This window comes from Mesoplodon mirus (genome assembly GCF_964341445.2).
Source record: "Mesoplodon mirus genome assembly, chromosome: 8".
NCBI lineage: Eukaryota > Metazoa > Chordata > Mammalia > Artiodactyla > Ziphiidae > Mesoplodon > Mesoplodon mirus.
In genome coordinates, this window is record NC_138984.1 from 65,845,996 (window position 1) to 65,864,929 (window position 18,934).

The 18,934-nt window shown below is 43.3% G+C and overlaps 1 protein-coding gene across 1 annotated transcript in view; it reads left to right on the plus strand.

The window, feature by feature from the left end:
* The window catches only part of KIF5C (kinesin family member 5C), a gene marked incomplete at its 5' end in the record, with an annotated part of 175,549 nt that overhangs the window by 120,309 nt on the left and 36,306 nt on the right, over positions 1–18,934 (plus strand). Inside the window, 5 exons of the mRNA XM_082630257.1 lie at positions 2,592–2,660; positions 4,582–4,788; positions 7,194–7,340; positions 14,394–14,582; positions 18,091–18,208. Of these exons, the coding sequence (XP_082486383.1) occupies positions 2,592–2,660; positions 4,582–4,788; positions 7,194–7,340; positions 14,394–14,582; positions 18,091–18,208 (730 nt within the window). The remainder of the gene's footprint in view (positions 1–2,591; positions 2,661–4,581; positions 4,789–7,193; positions 7,341–14,393; positions 14,583–18,090; positions 18,209–18,934) is intronic.

Genomic DNA, 18,934 nt, shown 5'->3' on the forward strand with positions numbered 1-18,934 from the left:
CTTTGTTTGCTTAAGGGAGAAGCCACATTATATATGGTATCAGAGGGGTGGTGGTGCAGAGGTGGGCTGAAAGCAGAGTTGTAAGATAGGCAGCTCAGCACTGGCACTGTCTCTCTTATTCCCCATCACCTCTCCAGAGCGTCTGTACTGTTGGAGTTGTAAGAGAGGAATCAAGTGTAAATAGAAGTAGAAGTTGAACCTCATTTCACTGATTACCACTGCAACAAAAACATCTTTATAATTAAAGGTGACCAGTGACCTGTTGATGGCTCACTTATTTTATTTCAAATACCAGAATATTTTTTGTAAGGTGCATGGAAAACCATTATCCATAGACAGATCTTAACAGTTGGCTTCAGAGTGAGCCTGTGTAAACATTTTCTAAGAAATGCACTTGAATGTATAGATATAGACTGCACAGCACATCTTACTCTGAAAGCTTTGTAAATTAAAAAAAAAATCACAGTAGACTGTGCTAATTCCTTAGAGAAGTTTCCTTAAGAAAGGGTAAGTGTAGTTTTGGAAATGTCTCTGATATAAGTGATTCGTGATTCGTCTCCTTATAATGTAATCCTTGTTCTTCATCCTTCCCAGATGGGCTAAGGGCCCTTAGTTTCTCACGGTACCTCAAAAATCACTGCATCGCAGCCCTTCACCTGTCAGGAGCAAGCCTGCGTCTCAGGCTTTGGAATGAACACAGTATAAGAACAAAGCACTTGCACTACTGTTTTGCTTCTCTTGTGATTTATATCACTTGTAGCTGTTGCTCATACGTCCCAGGGGAAGAGATGGTAGCTCCCCCATGTTAAAGTTCTTGAGTTTTTTATGTTAAGATGTTTAATATTTATGTGCGGAGGGACATAAGCACAAAATTGTTCCTGGTAAATGACATTCTAAGTTTATAAAGTAGAAGAGAAAATATACCCAACATACAGTCTTCTCACTGTGGAAGTACCATTTTTGGGGGGAGGTTTCACTCTGCTATAACTTCCCTAATTCTTCTGCCAGAAATCTGACTTGAAGTATGTTTTAGAAGCATTAAAGAATTTTAACTTGTAAAACAATTTTCAAAACTTCAGAGTAAGATGTGCTGTGCAGTCTATATCTGCACATTCAAGTGCATCTCTTAGAACATGTTTACACAGGCTTGATGCCAGCTGTTAAGATCTAGTCCGTGGATAATAGGTTTCTGAGCACTTTTCAGAAAATATTCTGGTATTTGAATTTTCTTATACATAAAATAGGTGAGTTGGTGTAAAAAGTTCAGTAGAAACAGGATCTCCCTGAGCAGAGAAATAAGCCCCAAAGATGTTCTACACAAAGGAAAAGGAGATGCAGATCTCATAATATTGATGTTAGAATTTTCTTGCTCCATGGAAAGCATCAAGTTGTGATTTAATAGATCTTTACCTTTAATCTGATTTAAATGGATGCACAGACACGACCAAACAGGCAGGAAAATATCCCGTGGGAAACTGAGGTTCTGCCACCTAGGCCCTTGAGTTTACCCTCTTCCCTCCCCGCCCCGGAAAAGGCAGAAAGCACAGTGCAGGTTTCTTATGGGCTGCACGTGGAAACATCTGGGCAGCTCCTGGCACGAGGACAGACACAGTAACACTGAACTGGATCCGACTCTGCTTGGGATTTAGACCCCAGAAGCGTCACCACAGAGGATTTCCTCCTGTTCCTAAGGGACATGTGAAGCCAAGCTGTCACAGGCTGTGCTTCACAATTTCGTTTGAACTCATGAAAATCTTCGTAACCAAGACCGAGCCTCGTGTGGTTAGGCGCCGTCTGCCTGCTGCTTTCCGCACTGGGTGGACCGCATCTAGGGAGGGGAGAGGCAGAGATGCCTGCACGGGGCGCGAGAGGCCGCAGTTCTGGCTTTTGGGCAGCAACACCTAGTGGCAGAAGTTGAGAGTGAGAAGAGTGAACTTGCCTGTGGGGAGATCCTTTCCCACTTCAGTGGCCAGAAAGGAAGCAATCGTGTTTCTGCACACCAGCTTCCTTGAGGTTTTTTCAGACTGGTAAGAAAATTAGCTCCTAATCAAAGGGAGCTCTGTAATGCCAAAGATTAATGCTCTAGTAACTGTTTTCCAGTTTCTCCAAGTAAGAGGTTTGAAGTGGAAATACTGGTCTCTTCTACCTATCAAATGGCAGTGTTCCCGGTCACAGATGTGTTTAACAAGATTTGGGACATGTATGTATTACAGTGCAGGTGGTTAGAAATTCACTTCCTTATTTTTTGAGCTAGGAGTTCACTGTTAACATCTTTAAGCTGGAGGGATAGCTCCAAAGTTCCTTTCGGTTCCCAAGCCCTTCATCACCGATTTCTGGATGAGCAGGAATTGAGTTGAATGTGTAGATATTGTATTTCCCAGAATATCCAGATGTTTCATTGGCCGAGCAAGGTGGGCAAAGTGGTATTTTAACCAATCTCTCTTCTGCGGGGAAGCACCACACCATTTCCTTCATCTTATCAGCCAGCTTATAGCTGGCATCCTGGTATCCAACGGTCATCCGCTGAGAAACCAGGATAGCAAAAATGACATAACTAACCACAAAAAATTAAATATGGTATTTCGTTTCAGGATGATGAAATTAACCAGCAGAGCCAGCTGGCTGAAAAGCTAAAGCAACAGATGTTGGACCAGGATGAGGTAAAGAATGCAATAAAAATTTTTTTTACCAAGTTCTTTTATGACTCTGTTGTTGATGTTTGTTCCAGACATTTAATTCGCAAAGAGGTTTTTTTAAATCACTGCATCATGTGAAAATTTCTTGGAAGATTTCCTTTCAGTGCCTGCTGAAAGCTGATTTTAGGGGAATTTAGAAAATAAATGTGACTTCGTAGAACTCTAGGGTTTTGAGAGTGCGTAGCTGGCTGCTACACAGTCTGTGAAGGGTAGAAATAGAGGGGCTTGGAGGTCGGGCAAGGATGATCCTCCTTCCTCATACTCAGGGCCCAGCACTCCTGGTTTGTGCCACTTCCGCCTTTCTTCGGCTTTGCAAATCAGACAGCTCAGGTCTTTGATATATACCATGTTCTTGTGCTGTCTTGTAGGGAAAAAAAAAATAGCCCAAAAACAAAAGTAGAAGGTAGAGGAGAGGAAAGCAAAGAAGATGGGGGTCCAAGTGCGGCGTTAGAATATATGTGATACGGTAACGAGGAGGGAAATTTTTTTCAGTCTCTTCCTGGATGGCATTCAATTCTCCAGTAAATGTCTCTATTGTATTGTGTTTTGCCAAGCACTTTACAAATAGGAACCTAAGCAAAGAACAGATAGCCAATCTATCAAACACAGATGATTCGTAATTCTCTTACTGAGGACATCTAAGTATGTTTTCTCTTTTGTGCTTTAGGGTGCTTTCTGCTTTGTTGCTAAAATGCTGTGAGTTGGATCATATGATGCAATTATAGCAAGTGGCTTAAGTTCATGGCCCCAGTCCCAGCCCTCTCGTAGACATAACTCCCTCTCTAACAATCTTTTTCTCTTCCTCTTTGTTGTCCTTCATCTCTCCAGGACAATGATTATGCCCTCTGCCCAAACACTTCCCTTGGCAGGAACCATGTTTAACTGATTCCCCTTTTAACTAGAGTTGAGTCTTCCATTTGCTTTGTGTTTCCTGTCCTCTTCCTCCCATTCTGTTGCTTTTCATCTCCAACTTGGTACAACTGCCTGTGATAACCTTTCCTTTTTGTTACAGTTAAAACTCTTAATATTTTTTTTCTCTACTATCAAGGCAATATCTGTTCATTACAGGAAAATCAGAAAATACAGTAAGCACAAAAATAATGAAAGTATCCATAAGCTCAGTCATTTACTTTTAACTAGTGTTAATGTTTGGGGTATATTCTTCTATAATCCATGATGAATATTAAGAAAAATTAGTGACTGCCCTTTTATACTGTTTTGGTTGACTCTGAAATCGACCTGTTTACAATGTGAAATAATGATAATAGTAAAAAGCCATGTAAGTATTATTATAGTCCTTGGAAATTATTCCTCCTCGTCCTCTGTTCAACTTGTGGAATAGCCAGCCAGCTACAAAGTGTGGTGATTTTTTTTTTTTTTTTTTTTTTTTTTTTTTTTTTTTGCGGTATGCGGGCCTCTCACTGCTGTGGCCTCCCCCGCCGCGGAGCACAGGCTCCGGACGCGCAGGCCCAGCGGCCATGGCTCACGGGCCCAGCCGCTCCGCGGCACATGGGATCCTCCCAGACCGGGGCACGAACCCGTATCCCCTGCATCGGCAGGCGGACCCTCAACCACTGCGCCACCAGGGAGGCCCAAGTGTGGTGATTTTTGATGTGTAATCAATTCTTGGAGTTAAGCCTATGTAGCTTTAAATAAGAAAGAAAGAAAATTTAAGAAAGAAAGAAAGAAAAACAGATTTTCAAAACAATATGCTATTTTCTCAGTTAGCATCTGGATTTATAGTAGCATTTCTAGTTATCCTGAGCTTTTCAACTTATTTTCTTTTATCAGTTTTTTTTTTTTAATTACTTTATTTTGGATAGAGCACAGAGCATAAACTTTTGAACATTAGATTCACCAGTTCCATGCCATCTCATTTCCCCAGCTTTTAGCTTCTACAAGAAGAGACTATGAGAAGATTCAGGAGGAGCTAACACGTCTCCAGATTGAAAATGAGGCAGCCAAAGATGAGGTGAAAGAAGTTCTCCAGGCCCTGGAGGAGCTGGCTGTCAATTACGACCAGAAGTCACAGGAAGTGGAGGACAAGACCAGGGCCAATGAGCAGCTGACAGATGAGCTGGCCCAGAAAACGGTTGGAGCATTTGTGTGTAGGGGGCAGGACTTCCTCAGCAGCCAATCGTGTACTTATATTAATGTTTGCTGTCAGACACTGTATATAGCAAGGCAGTTGGCTGAGCGGTTTTTCAGTGTTAGGCATAGATGCATTCTTTGAAATCCTCCAATTATTGAAATACTTTGTGTAAGTGACTTGTCCATTCCCCCTGGAACTGCGTGTCAGAACTGTTTATATCTAGGGGATTTGTAACACCAGCAGGGATGCCTTGTAGGATAGTCAAGAGAGCGCAGACTTTGGAGCCAGAAAAATCCTAGCTAAAAATTTGACTTTACAACTATTAGGCCTTAGTCGAGACATTTAAACTTGAGTATTCATTTCCTTATCTGTAAAAATGGCAATAATAACATGTTCCTTTCAGGGCATGAGAATTAGTGACAGTTTACATAAAGCACTTAGCACGGACCTGTGCATATGCTACAATCTTAGCAAATAAATCTCAAAATATTATATTAACAGAGGAGAGTGGGTGACCTGTGGAAGGTCTGGATTTCACTCTCCTTGTTTACACCCTCCTGAATGCAGTCCATTCCTTCCCCAGAGCTTCTTGTCCTCGCCTAGGACCAAGCTGTCCTGGTTTGTCTGTTGTCCTGTTTTCAGCCAGTGTTTCAGTCTTCACATTCCTAATTTTCAGATTCTCCCAGCGAAAGATGCTGCAGGTTCTGCTCAGTGAGCTAGTGGCAGAGGGCCAGTGAACATTTGGTGAGGTGGCTGGTGGTGGGATGTGTCCATTTTGTCTCTTTCTACTCGGAAGATGTGTGGTGGGAAGCCGAGTGGCTGTAACTGGCTGCCCTTGGCACTTCGGCCTGATGGCCTGGTGTCATGGGATTGTGCCCAGCCTGCTTTGTGGAAAACAGCCAGTCCTCCCAGGCAAGGGGAAGTAGCAGATGGCGCAGGAAAGCTCTGATCTGCTGACCATAGAGCTGATAGAAAATGCTCCTTACTCCATACATTCAGCTGCACGAAGGAAGGCTTTTTAATGTTTCCCAAGATGGGAACTACTGCTTCTGTGGATTTTAAAAACAAAATGAAATAAGCAGTGGCAATGCCAAAATAAAAACAAAAACAAGAACCAGAGAAACAAACCAGAAGTCATGTAGGAAAGAAGGAGACTTAGATTTTCTCTGCTTATTTTCTGCAAGATTCTTTAACTAGTCCTTGGTATTAGTTTCTTCCCAAAACAATGAAATGTTTTCCATGATACAAGTTTTATTTTCTGTCAAACCAAAGTACTGCTAGACTGGTTTAGAGTGCTATTTTTAGTTGTATCATTAAAAGTCCTCTAGTAAAATAGCTGCATATGGAAAAATTACATAAATGTCTTTGCATTAACCTCTACAACTCCATAATTTAGGGAAATTATTTTCTTTGTTGGCTGAGTTAGTACCAAGACACCAAAAGATGGCTATTCTGTTGATGTGGAGAGTTTGTTAATTAAAAATATATACATTTGGGGCTTCCCTGGTGGCGCAGTAGTTGAGAGTCCGCCTGCCGATGCAGGGGACACGGGTTTGCACCCCGGTCTGGGAAGATCCCACATGCCGCGGAGCGGCTGGGCCCGTGAGCCATGGCCGCTGAGCCTGCGTGTCCGGAGCCTGTGCTCTGCAGCGGGGGAGGCCACAGCAGTGAGAGGCCCGCGTACTGAAAGAAAAAAAAAAAAAATATATATATATATATATATATATACACACACACACACATTTGGGTAACATACATGAAGGATGGTAAAGGTGGATTTGTTCGTGTTTGGCAGTAAAATAGATCATCTGCTATATATTAAGAAGCCATCTCCAGTTGAACCAGACCAATTTTGAAACGAGGTGAAGTGTTCAATTCAGCTTCACCGTGAAGATTTAAAAGACTTTTTCTAGGTTGTTTTCGAGACTCACTAATGTCCCTTTGGCCCTTCCAGACCCATCTATTTTGAAGCCAGATGGGAATTTGGAAGTGGTCCCAGGGAGCAGGTTTGTTTGAAAGTGGAGGTGGGGATGCTTGCAGGTATGTTTAGACCCTGGAGGATGTGGACTGAAACAGAACATTTGGTAGGTAGAACGATATGATTACACATTACAAACGTAAGGATTCCTTTTGGGCTTTATTTATTTTTAATAACTTATTTAATAACTGACCTGGAAATTGTTGTCTTATATGCAGACAAATGACATATCAGGCCAAGACAAATTCCTTTTCTTATCGGAGAATGCAGTGCTATACTATAGTCTGACTTAAAAGGACTCTTGTGTTGAAATCACATGAAATGCTAAAAGAACTCTATCCTACATTATGTTGTTATTCTTTGCAATGCCATGTGTATGAAATTGGTGAGTGACCCTTTTAATTTGTTGTTAAAATGTGTTTTGCAGACTACATTGACAACCACACAAAGAGAGCTGAGCCAGCTGCAAGAGCTTAGCAATCACCAGAAAAAGAGGGCTACCGAGATCCTGAATTTGCTGCTGAAGGATCTGGGGGAGATAGGAGGAATTATTGGCACCAATGATGTGAAGACGGTAAGCCAGCCTTTTTTTTTATCCTCTTTACCTGCTCTTATAAGTGCATGATTCTAAGCAAGCAGGGGCTGTGTTTTATTCTCCTGAGTATCCAGTGCTTAGCACAGTGTTTTGCATCTGCTATGTGCTTGATAACATTTGAATGAATGAACGAAGGGCTGATTGAATGACTAAGTAAATGATTGGTTAAGGAGGAGAAAAAAATTTACCTTTCAGTTATAGGAAATGTCCTCAAATCTTGGTTGGCCTTATGTAAGTTGGCTTATTCCTCAAAATTGCATACCAGTGTCACAGAGGTTTGGGACTGGATACATTAAGCAAAAGTTCTACCCTCAGAAACGTTTCTCCTTTTCTATGAGAATCCAACAGAGTGAAAATCCCCAACCAATCAGTATGAATTAGGAGAGCTTTCAGCTGGAAGTAATAGGATTCTAACAGTGGCTTAAAAAAATAAAGCCACATTTAATTATTCACAATATGAGAAGTCTAGAATCTTGTTATTCAGGCTGTGATCTGCATTCACCTGGGAACTTGTTTGAGCTATAGACTCTCAGGCCCACCTCAGAACTAATGAATTAGAATTTTCATTTTAACAAGATTCCCCAGGTCATTCTTATGCTTCTTGAAGTTTTAGAAGCAAAATTTGGTTTGTTGCAGTATCTCAACAATGTCAGGCATCCAGGCCTTTTCATTATTTTCTTTCTGCTTTCCTCAGCCTATTGCCTTTTCACATCTATAGATTTTTATCTCAAGGTAGCAAGATAGCTTCTATAACACCAATCATCACATCCCCACACAACCACATCCAAAGCAGGATGGGCTGCAAAGGCAGCCAGCTTTCATCCAGGAGGAAACTATAATCCCAGAAATCCCCAATAGACATCCCCTTATACTTTATAAAGGCCAGAATTGGGTGACACGGTCACCCCAAACTTCAAGGGAAGCTGGGAAAGCAAAGAGAAATAGTATTACTGTAATGGGCTTAAACTAACCATGATTAACCCCTTGGGTGGTGCACATTGGTGTAGTAAGGATGTAAGGGAGATGGGGAGAAAGAGGGTGATATAACGTTGTCTATGAGAGAATAGAGAGAAAAGAGAGTAAACGATGTTATCATCTAAGAACAATTAACAATTTGCCACAATATAGAGAGGACATTGGAAAATAAGATAGTGACATTAAACAAAATAGCTTTATTGAGGTATAACTGATGTAAAGTAAGCTGCACATATTTAAAGTATACAGTTTGAGAAGTTTTGACATATGTATACACTCATGAAACCATCCCCACAATAAGATAATGAGCATGTCTGCCACCTCCAGAAGTGTGTAGGGCTATTTCTGGTCTCTCTAGTCTATTTCAGTGATCTAATCTTTATGCTGTACCACACTGTTTTGATTACCATAGTTTTATATGAACTCAGCCCCTTCTGTGGAGTAGCCATTGATTAAACGTGTGTGGATTTTATCAAGCCATGGAATAGTGTTATAGTATTCAGCTTCCTCACAGGTCACTAAAACCAAATTCTTGGAGTTTAGCCCTTCAGCCTTTAAAAAGCCAAATTCTACATCAGTCTGCTCTGTGGGAACACTCAGGTTTTGAGCTGAGATTGTTAAATACTAGAGAAACCTCCCCAAATTACTTTCGTTTATTGACATTTCTGGGAAGCATTGAGAGTCCTCTTTCGATGGTATAACAGATCTAGGTTTAGAGTATATGACTTCTTTTAAACCCAATCATTCTTGCATGGAACCTCTACTGTAACTGAATATTTCATGAATCTTTGCAAATGAATCTAATTTTAGTGTAGAATTCTTAGGTACTATAAGATTAATCCTTTCCAGTTTAGTGATTTTGTATTTGAGGATTTATTTTTAGAAGCATATGTTGGTGTTGAGCTATAAACTTCTGAGGTTGGGGTGATTAAATGGCCCTTGCAATATGAAGGTACAGTTGATTTATGGGAAGTTGGCGCCTGCTGCTGATAACGATAAAGGAAGATATTTTTATGCTAAGTTCTAAAATAGAGCTGATGAAAAATGCTAATGAAATCAAGGAGTGTCTGGGTGCTTTGGAATTAAAAAAAAAAAAGAGTCCTTACCTTTGGGATATGAAGTATGATTGAGATTATTTTTAAATACTTTTAATGTTTTTAAGTTATTTTTGGATTTCAGAAATTGGATGCCCTAGTTAATTTCATTGGTAACTAATTTCATTGATAACTTTCACTTATATAGCATCATATTCTTAATTGTTCTGTTTTTTTTTCTTACAATTATGATTTAATCATTAGGGCAATGAGAGCTAAAGGGGAGGAAATATGTGACTTTGGGCAAATTACTTTACTACTCTGGGTTTCATTTTCCTAATTTGTAAAATGACAAGATGAGGGGCTTCTCTGGTGGCACAGTGGTTAAGAATCTGCCTGCCAATGCAAGGGACATGGGTTCGAGCCCTGGCCCGGGAAGATCCCACATGCCGCGGAGTAACTAAGTCCATGTGCCACAACTTCTGAACCTGTGCTCAAGAGCCCGCAAGCCACAACTACTGAGCCCACGTGCCACAACTACTGAAGCCTGCGTGCCTAGAGCCCATGCTCCGCAACAAGAGAAGCCACAACAATGAGAAGCTCGCGTACCACAACGAAGAGTAGCCCCCTCTCGCCGCAACTAGAGAAAGCCCGTGCGCAGCAACGAAGACCCAACGTGGCCAAAAATAGAAACAAACAAATAAATTAAAAAAAAAAAAAAAGGCAAGATGAGTCCAGATTATCTTGAAGGTTGTCAGCTCAGGAATTGCATGGGTTATGTGTATATTTCTTAGATCTATCATTGTGGATACAGATACTTTTCTTACTGATTATGAGTATTCAACTGATATAATTCTTTTGATCTAAAAAACGAGATCAAGGCAATCTTTTTCGGTGATCTTGTATTTTTATTCCTCAAATGTTGTTCAGTCCCCACAAGTTCCCTCCTGATAGTGCTCTGGGGTGAGAGGGAAAGATAGGTGTTGGAGTCTCCCTCAGCCATCAGTTCCAGGATATGACGGGCCTCAACAGCAAGGCAACGGAAGAACCCATGTTTCTCCAGCTCCATCACATCTGGAAACATTTTCAGAGCCCAGGCAATACTTTAAGTCAACAAAACAAGATGAGAGCAGCAGATGACAAGATGAGCCTAGTGTTGACTTTATTCAGGTTTATTAGCGAGCCTCCCCTTCCTTTCATGTTCCGATGTCACCGGTCTTTCTTTTTTTTTTTTTTTTTTTTTTTTTTTTTTTGCGGTATGCGGGCCTCTCACTGTTGTGGCCTCCCCCGTTGCGGAGCACAGGCTCCGGATGCGCAGGCCCAGCGGCCATGGCTCACGGGCCCAGCCGCTCCGCGGCATATGGGATCCTCCCAGACCGGGGCACGAACCCGTATCCCCTGCATCGGCAGGCGGACTCTCAACCACTGCGCCACCAGGGAGGCCCCCGGTCTTTCTTTAAAACGAAGATTTCCAGATTCCTAGCCACAAGCAGAATAGCAGGTTGAGGTAGAGTAAACGAGATGCATTGGATTAGCTGCCTAATTTTCTTTCGACCTCAGGTCTGGCTGAGGTGGAGGTGAAGAAGTTCAAGCAGGTGACACAGACCCTGGGCCCTGGCTCCATCAGGAACCTGACTATGGGTGGACCAGAGGTGCAGATAAAACTGCCCCAGATCCTGGGTCTGAAGTCAGTCCTCATCACAAACAGCTCCCTTTCCATCAACTTCTTCAACACAGCTTGGGGTCTGCTGGGGCTGGGGTCTGAGGTCCAGTCCCCAGCCAGAAGGGTGACTGGGGTCCCCACCCCCAGGAAGGCTTGCTTCTTCAGTCCCCTCTTGCCCCTCAAGCTCTTGGAAGCAACTGTGTCATACCTTAGCTCTGTACTGCACTTATAAATGAACCTGGCAATTCTGAGCACTTTTTTTTTTTTTTTTTTTGGTGGTACGCGGGCCTCTCACTGCCGTGGCCTCTCCCGTTGCGGAACACAGGCTCCGGATGCACAGGCCCAGCGGCCATGGCCCACGGGCCCAGCCGCTCCGCGGCATGTGGGATCCTCCCAGACCGGGGGACGAACCCGTGTCCCCTGCATCGGCAGGCAGACTCCCAACCACTGTGCCACCAGGGAAGCCCCCTGAGCACTTTTTTTAAGAAGGATTTTTTAAAGTCCCATTATGACTTTTAGGTCTTAGAATGTGAACAGTCACCTCACTTACCTTTTACTTGACCTAGAAATGGCACCTTGCTCAGCTGCTCCATGCTCTAGAGTCATGGGGTGGCCGTGGGGGGTGACTCCTTCCGTACAGGCAAGACGGAAAGAGAGGCAGCCTCTTCTGCTGGATTAGTCATCCATACTGGATCGCACAGTCCAGTACGTACAGTGGAGACACTGTCAGACCCAGGGGAGAGTTATGAAATAATAGTGCAGCAGCAAACTCTGATTCTTCTTTTTGAAATAACAGTATATACTGGAATTACTGAAAACTCTGAACTAAACATGACTAAATATATGAACTCATAAGTTGTAAGAAACCTTACAGTTAAAACCATTTGTTTGGAGTATTGTTTTTTTCCATCAGGTGTGGATTCAAAATCTCCTTTTAGACCTCCTAGGACAAGTGTAGGCTTCAGAAGTTATGGTTCTGGTTTGGGGGAAGAAATATCCAGCTCTCACTTTGGAGGAAGCCCATTATTGTACATTTTTTTCACTCTTCCCCGATTCACATGGGACCTGGGCATAACATACAAAGTGTCCTCATCTAAGGAGAGCCTTAGAGGAGGAGGTGTTTGTTCCCTTCTCATGATGCTCTACCTCTTGGTTCAGCAATGTTTTCCCACCAGGAGATGGTGTAGGTTGTGAATTCCACATGAAAAAGGTGATGTCCCCTTACCTTTATACAGAAAGACAATATGCAGGCACACCTGGTCAGGCTAAAGAATGAGTTTCTCATCTCTGTTCCACGTTGGGCTAGTCACAAAGGCAGAAGAACAAAACTGAACTTAAAGATGGAGGGATTTTCTCACCCGTTACCTCCATAGTATTGGATTATAAAAGGAATGTAATGAGGAGTGGTGTTGGTAGGCAAATCGTTGGCAGTCAGAAATGTAACTAACTGATTAGCAAGAACCTCCATCAAAGTAAGATGGAGTCAGATATTGATGCTCGTGGATTTTCTTGCTGTTAACATAGATTCTGCATTGTGTTGATGGACACTGGAGTCATTTAACAAATACTGTTGTGGAATTTTTAGGGGAAGGTTGACACCAAATTACAGGCACTCATCACTGTCTAGCGTACTTCCTATCTGCTACCAATTTTCCGGTTGATACACGATTCCATATTCCTAGCTCTTAAATGTTTACTGAAAAAATAGTCATACGATGAGTTAATGATGGCAATAATGACAAAAGTGGGCAGTGAACTGTGGAACATCAAAAAACCATAGTTGGAATCATTGTCTTAGAACCAACTGAAGCCTCTGTTCACTGGCTGGGTACTGGACAGGGCTCTTGTTTTCTCCTGAGGGGCTAGGATGCCCTCTGGTGGTGAAACAAAATATGCACACAGTTGCTTTGCTCATGTGGTCAGTTGCCCTTCAGGACCATCTCTGCATCTCAGCAAATGGGTTTTTATCCCAAGTAGCTTGCTGCAGTGTTTGTTTCCAGTAGAACTCTGAAAATTAGACAACAAACATGAGATGGTACAGGAATGCTGGTTGTCAGAATCTTTTCTTCTAAAGGTGGATTTACATTGTTATTCCTTTTTTTTTTCTTTTTTTTGTGCGGTACGCAGGCCTCTCACTGTTGTGGCCTCTCCCGTTGCGGAGCACAGGCTCCGGACGCGCAGGCTCAGCAGCCATGGCTCACGGGCCCAGCCGCTCTGCGGCATGTGGGATCTTCCCGGACCGGGGCACGAACCGGTGTCCCCTGCATCAGCAGGCGGACTCTCAACCACTGTGCCACCAGGGAAGCCCAACATTGTTATTCTTAGGTGATCTAGATTCCTGTGTGCTTGGAATGGACAGTTGCGTAGAGGCAGGGAAAAAGATGGGTAGTAATGAGAAGTTATGCAGGAAAATTTTCATCCAGAGGTACTTTTGGTAGTAGCACATTCTTAGTCATTAGATTTTTTGTTTAATTGAAGACTACATAGAAAATCCTTTTTATTTCAACCCTTGCTTATGGAAACATATTCAAGCTATTAGACTGCTTGCCTCTCTGGATAGCAGATTATAGAGAACATAATTGAAATTTTGATTTGACTTCTTATGGGGACTCAGTCACCTTAGGAACACTGGGCTTTGCTGCTCTTCCAGAAATGTAAGGTGTAAGACATTGAATGGAACAGCTCTTCAGAGTTATCTCTTTTTAAAATTCAGTGTCTTTTTCTTCTATCATCTCTTTTATCCTAAAAATCAGTTGTAATGAAAAACCTGGTTAATTGAAGATTATGTTAGTAGAGGTTTTTTTTTCTTTTTAATAAATTTATTTATTTATTTATTTATGTCTGCGTTGGGTCTTGTTGCTGCGCGTGGGCTTTCTCTAGTTGTGGTGAGCGGGAGCTACTCTTGGTTGCAGTGCGTGGGCTTCTCATTGCGGAGGCTTCTCTTTGTTGCGGAGCATGGGCTCTAGGTGCGTGGGCTTCAGTAGTTGTGGCTCACGGGCTCTAGAGTACAGGCTCGGTAGTTGTGGCGCACGGACTTAGTTGCTGCGTGGCTTTTGGGATCTTCCTGGACGAGGGCTCGAACCTGTGTCCCCTGCATTGACAGGCGGATTCTTAATGACTGCACCACCAGGGAAGCCCGCAGTAGAGGTTTTTAATTGAAAGTTTTACCCGAGGTTTCAGAGAACTTGGCGTTGAACGTATAGTACTTTTTAGAGAAAAATTATCAGCTTGTGGTCCTACAATTAGGGTTTCTTAACCAGAAATCCACAGACATCTTGAGTTCCCATGGACAGGTTTCAGGGCCCCCATGAACCTCTGGAAATTGTAGGCATAGTTGAGTGTGTTCCCTCCTGTGCTCAGTTGGCAGATGTGAATGGAGTCATTGAGGAGGAATTCACCATGGCCCGGCTGTACATCAGCAAGATGAAGTCGGAGGTTAAATCTCTGGTGAACCGCAGTAAACAGCTCGAGAGCGCCCAGATGGACTCCAACAGGAAGATGAATGCCAGTGAGCGGGAGCTGGCCGCCTGCCAGCTGCTCATCTCCCAGGTAGGCCACGCCTTTCTTCCTCATTTCACACCCTTGTGCTCTGGAAAATCTGCTTCCTTTGTGCTCTTACTGGGGCCGATGGTGCATAACAGGGATAGCTGATGGACTTTGCTTTCCATAAGACTTGTCCATGGCCTCCTAGGCAATGGCAGCCCAGGCTTATTTCTTAAGGCTAGGTTTAGTTGTGTGAATTCCATAGATTACCTTCAGTCCCTGTTTAAAGGATGTGTCTATATATCTTTATCTAGCTAAGTAGGTAGGTAGGTAGGATAGATAGAGATATGTAAAGAATGGACAAGACTGGGTGGCATCTAAAACTCCTAGCGGCTAAGGCAACACTCTCCCATCTTCCCATCTCTGCCACAGGTCCAGTGTGAGATGGGTCAACAGGAACCACCACCACTACTACTGCCGTCGATGGTAGTGGCACGTAACCTTTCACTGAGCGCTTACCACGCACCATAGACTGTTAAGCGCTTTACGTGCACTCTCTCGCGTGACCTGTAAAAAATTCCTGATGGGCAGGTTTTATTATTATTATTTTATTATTATTATTATTATTATTATTTGCTGTACGCGGGCCTCTCACTGCTGTGGCCTCTCCCGTTGCGGAGCACAGGCTCCGGACGCGCAGGCCCAGTGGCCATGGCCCACGGGCCCAGCCGCTCCGCGGCACGCGGGATCCCCCCGGACCGGGGCACGAACCCGCGCCCCCCGCATCGGCAGGTGGACTCCCAACCACTGCGCCACCAGGGAAGCCCGCAGGTTTTATTATTGTTCCTGTTTTTTTAAATAAGGAAAATGAGACTTGAAAGATTAAATATACCGTCCAAACTCATATAGCCAGTGAAAGGCGGAGCTGGGACTCAAACCAAACTATGTGTGAACTCAAAAGCATTGAAGGGATCTTCAAGCTCCTGGAGTACATGTCATTCTCTCAAAGAGTAAGGCTACTCTTCTTCCATTGGAAGGGTATTTTCATTTTAGTAAGGTGGTTTCAGAAAATAGCAGCCTCGTTTCTGAGCTGCCACTGATACCTGAGCATGGTGTTTGGGCTTGAGGCTTCTGTGACTGGCCCAGTGTGTGCTACTCACTGCCTTAGTCCAGGCATTAAAACAGCTAAAGTCATTTGGGGTAAACAGATACCAGTATGGAATGGCGCATCAGACAGTGCTGAGAAAGACAAAAGCATACTTCATCCTGTACGCTTTTAAACATAGGGATGTGTCATCATAGAACCATCTCCTTGTTCCTACCATAATCATCTAAGGGATGCAAATTAAAATATCAAGTTTCCATTTTATAAATAACATAATAAGCAAAGATGTATTAATATTTAAGAGATTATTCAGTGCTGGTGTGTGATAGTGAAATCTATTGAGAAAAGTATAATTTGGTCAGTCCTTTTGGAAAGGACCTTGGGAATCAAAAACCATAAAAATGTAAGTATACTTTGGTCCAGTAATTTCGCTTATAGCATTTTTCATTGATAATGAAAATGAAAGTTTTTCATTTCATATGGTATTATCATTCCCTGATTAAAAATATTAGCATTTATATGGAAGATGTTTAGTGCAGTATTACTTTCATTTTAATTAAATAAAATAGGCAACTATCTATTGAGAGACTAATAACATAAAGTGACATGGAAGGATTTATGAAGCTCTTACAAAAAATTGATAAAACCCAGCCATTTGGAAAGTATAATTATATAAAGTTAAGTAAAAATGAAAATGCTGAGTTACAGATCTATGCTATGCCTTGCAACTTGGTAAAACATGCATTCATATAGATAAGACCAGGAATACAGGGGGAAATGGTTAATAAATTAGAGTGGTTAATGGGTGAAATTTATACTACTTTTTCTGTATTTGCTTTACTGTTTGACATTTTTATAATTTGTGAAAGTTGAGAGGGAAAACACTAAACATTACGACATAGTACACCTCAAGTCTGATTTCCAGATCACCTGTTACGCTGAGAGCATGTGCTTCTGGAGGCCCCTAATATTTGGAGGCCAAGGCAAGAGCACAGACAGAGGCCCTGCGGCCTGCAGCCCAGTGTCTCTCCTTCCATCTGGATGTACCAGCCTCCATGTCCAAGTCGAGTCCCTTCTGCACGTTCTGTGAACTGATGGAAGTGTGTAACCGTGTCAGCTGTAATATATGTAAATGGATGATGGGAGCCACACTTCTGGTCCTGGGAGTGGCCTTAGGGCCATTGGAGTAAGGAGTTTCGAGGTTCCCAGACTCACTGTGGTCTAGAAGAGGATGTGGGCTCCAGGTGGGCACGCTCCCTTGGCATATGAACTTTGTGCAGTGGACTGGGATGCAGCCAGAGGACCGCCCAAAGTGGGGTGCTCTAAAGTGTAGGGCCCAGGACAGTTGCCCAGATCTTAGAGTGACACTCACTCAGGATATATGAGATCGGAGTCAAGAATATTAGGATGGTTTTAGTTAGACAGTGCTTTCTGCATTAGCAACAAATACAGTTTTCCATTAGGTGCTATTTTGTACTCTGCTACAATTTACGTAAAGCCAAAGATTCAGTCATAATTGCCTGGGGTTCAAAAGTAAGAGAAATCTTGGCTCTTTATTTTCTGACATGATCTAAGGAATCTGACAAAATATTTCCAGCTAAAATGCTGTTATCTCCTTTGTTTACACTCATCCTTGTCACCAAAAGCTATGCTTGTAAAACAACTGCTCCAACAGGGTCCCATTTCCCAGAGGTTATTTCATTAGATTAGAGCTCAGTCTCCAGAGTGTTCTGCCGAAATATGAGCCCTGTAGATCTGGAGGGGGGAGTGTTTGCATATTTCCATCTGCCTAGAAGTGACTACTGTCCCTATTCAGTCACGAGCTCTCATTCATTCATTCACACCATTATTATTTATTAACTCTCTATTTTCATGGAACTAACAAGTAGAAAAAAGATAGATTAATCAAGCAGAAGTTAGGTGCTATAAGAAAATGTTGGGGTCTTAGTGATAAGGATCCAGCCTGGACCATGTCTGGGAGGGTGCTGGGGAGAGCTTCCTAGGGAGAGGAAAATGTAAATGCAAAGTCCCCGAGACAGGAATTGGTGTGTTTGAGAGACAGAAAAAGAAAAGACATAATATTTGAGTTCCAAAGAAGAAATCCAGAGGTGCAGTTTCAAAGAACAAAGCCCTCAGCCTTGACATTTTCCCAGTCCCTTTCTCTCCAGCACACTCTGTTTTCTGTAAAGAGGAAAAGCAGCTTGGGCTTTGGTATCTCACTTAAGAGGACGGTGAGGAAGGGCACGGCCATGAGTGGGTCTGTGGGGAACGAAGCAGAGAAGCTCATGGAAGAAAAAGGACAGATCCCAAACAAAGGGTAGAATATGCACCATTTGGGTGCTGGGACTCAAAAAAAGGACTCAAGAACTCTTCCTCTCTTGCGTTGTCCCATCAGACAGTCCCGGGCGAGCCAGGATGGCCACTTGCTAGTCATTCACTGCTCCCTTTTATCTGTTCGCTTGTTTAAAGCATGAAGCCAAGATCAAATCCCTGACAGACTACATGCAGAACATGGACCAGAAGAGGAGGCAGCTGGAAGAGTCCCAGGACTCGCTCAGTGAAGAGTTGGCCAAGCTCCGAGCCCAAGGTGAGTAAGTGACCACTTTGCAGGTGTCTGACTCTCAGCCTAAATCAGACACTCTCTAGTTGGCTGGACTCATGATGTTTAATTTTGCTCGCTTAAAGCATTTCTAGGTCTACTGAAAACAATGGCATAATTGGGCGGGGGTGGGGGTGGGGAGAGAAACGTCTAGAAGACTGCCCCCACCCCATATCTGCTCCTCTTCCCATTTTCCCTCAGTCCACCCTGCTGCCCAAGTCAGAATCCTCTCCCTTCTTTACCTCCTGTATCCAGTCTGTCCCCAAGGCCTGTGCATTCGACCTGCCAGGTGCTTCTCTGGTTCTGCTCTTCTCCGTCCTCACTGTCGCTGTCCTTAATCCTAGTTAAGAATTGTGGCCACATCCATCTACCGAGGAGCTCATCTCCAGTCTGCTCTAGGCTGACCACTGTGCTGTATTCCAAAGGAGGATTCCAAAATCAAATTCTACCTCGTGTCCAACCCCAGGCCTCTGACCCTTCCCTGGTGTCCTGTTGCTCTTAATATAAAGCGTGAACTTGCACCCATGGCTTACCTGCATCCCCCATCCTTTTTTTTTTTTTTTTTTTTTTTTTACGGTACGTGGGCCTCTCACTGTTGTGGTCTCTCCCGTTGCGGAGCACAGGCTCCAGACGCGCAGGCTCAGCGGCCATGGCTCACGGGCCCAGCCGCTCCGCGGCACGTGGGATCTTCCCTGACCGGGGCACAAACCCGTG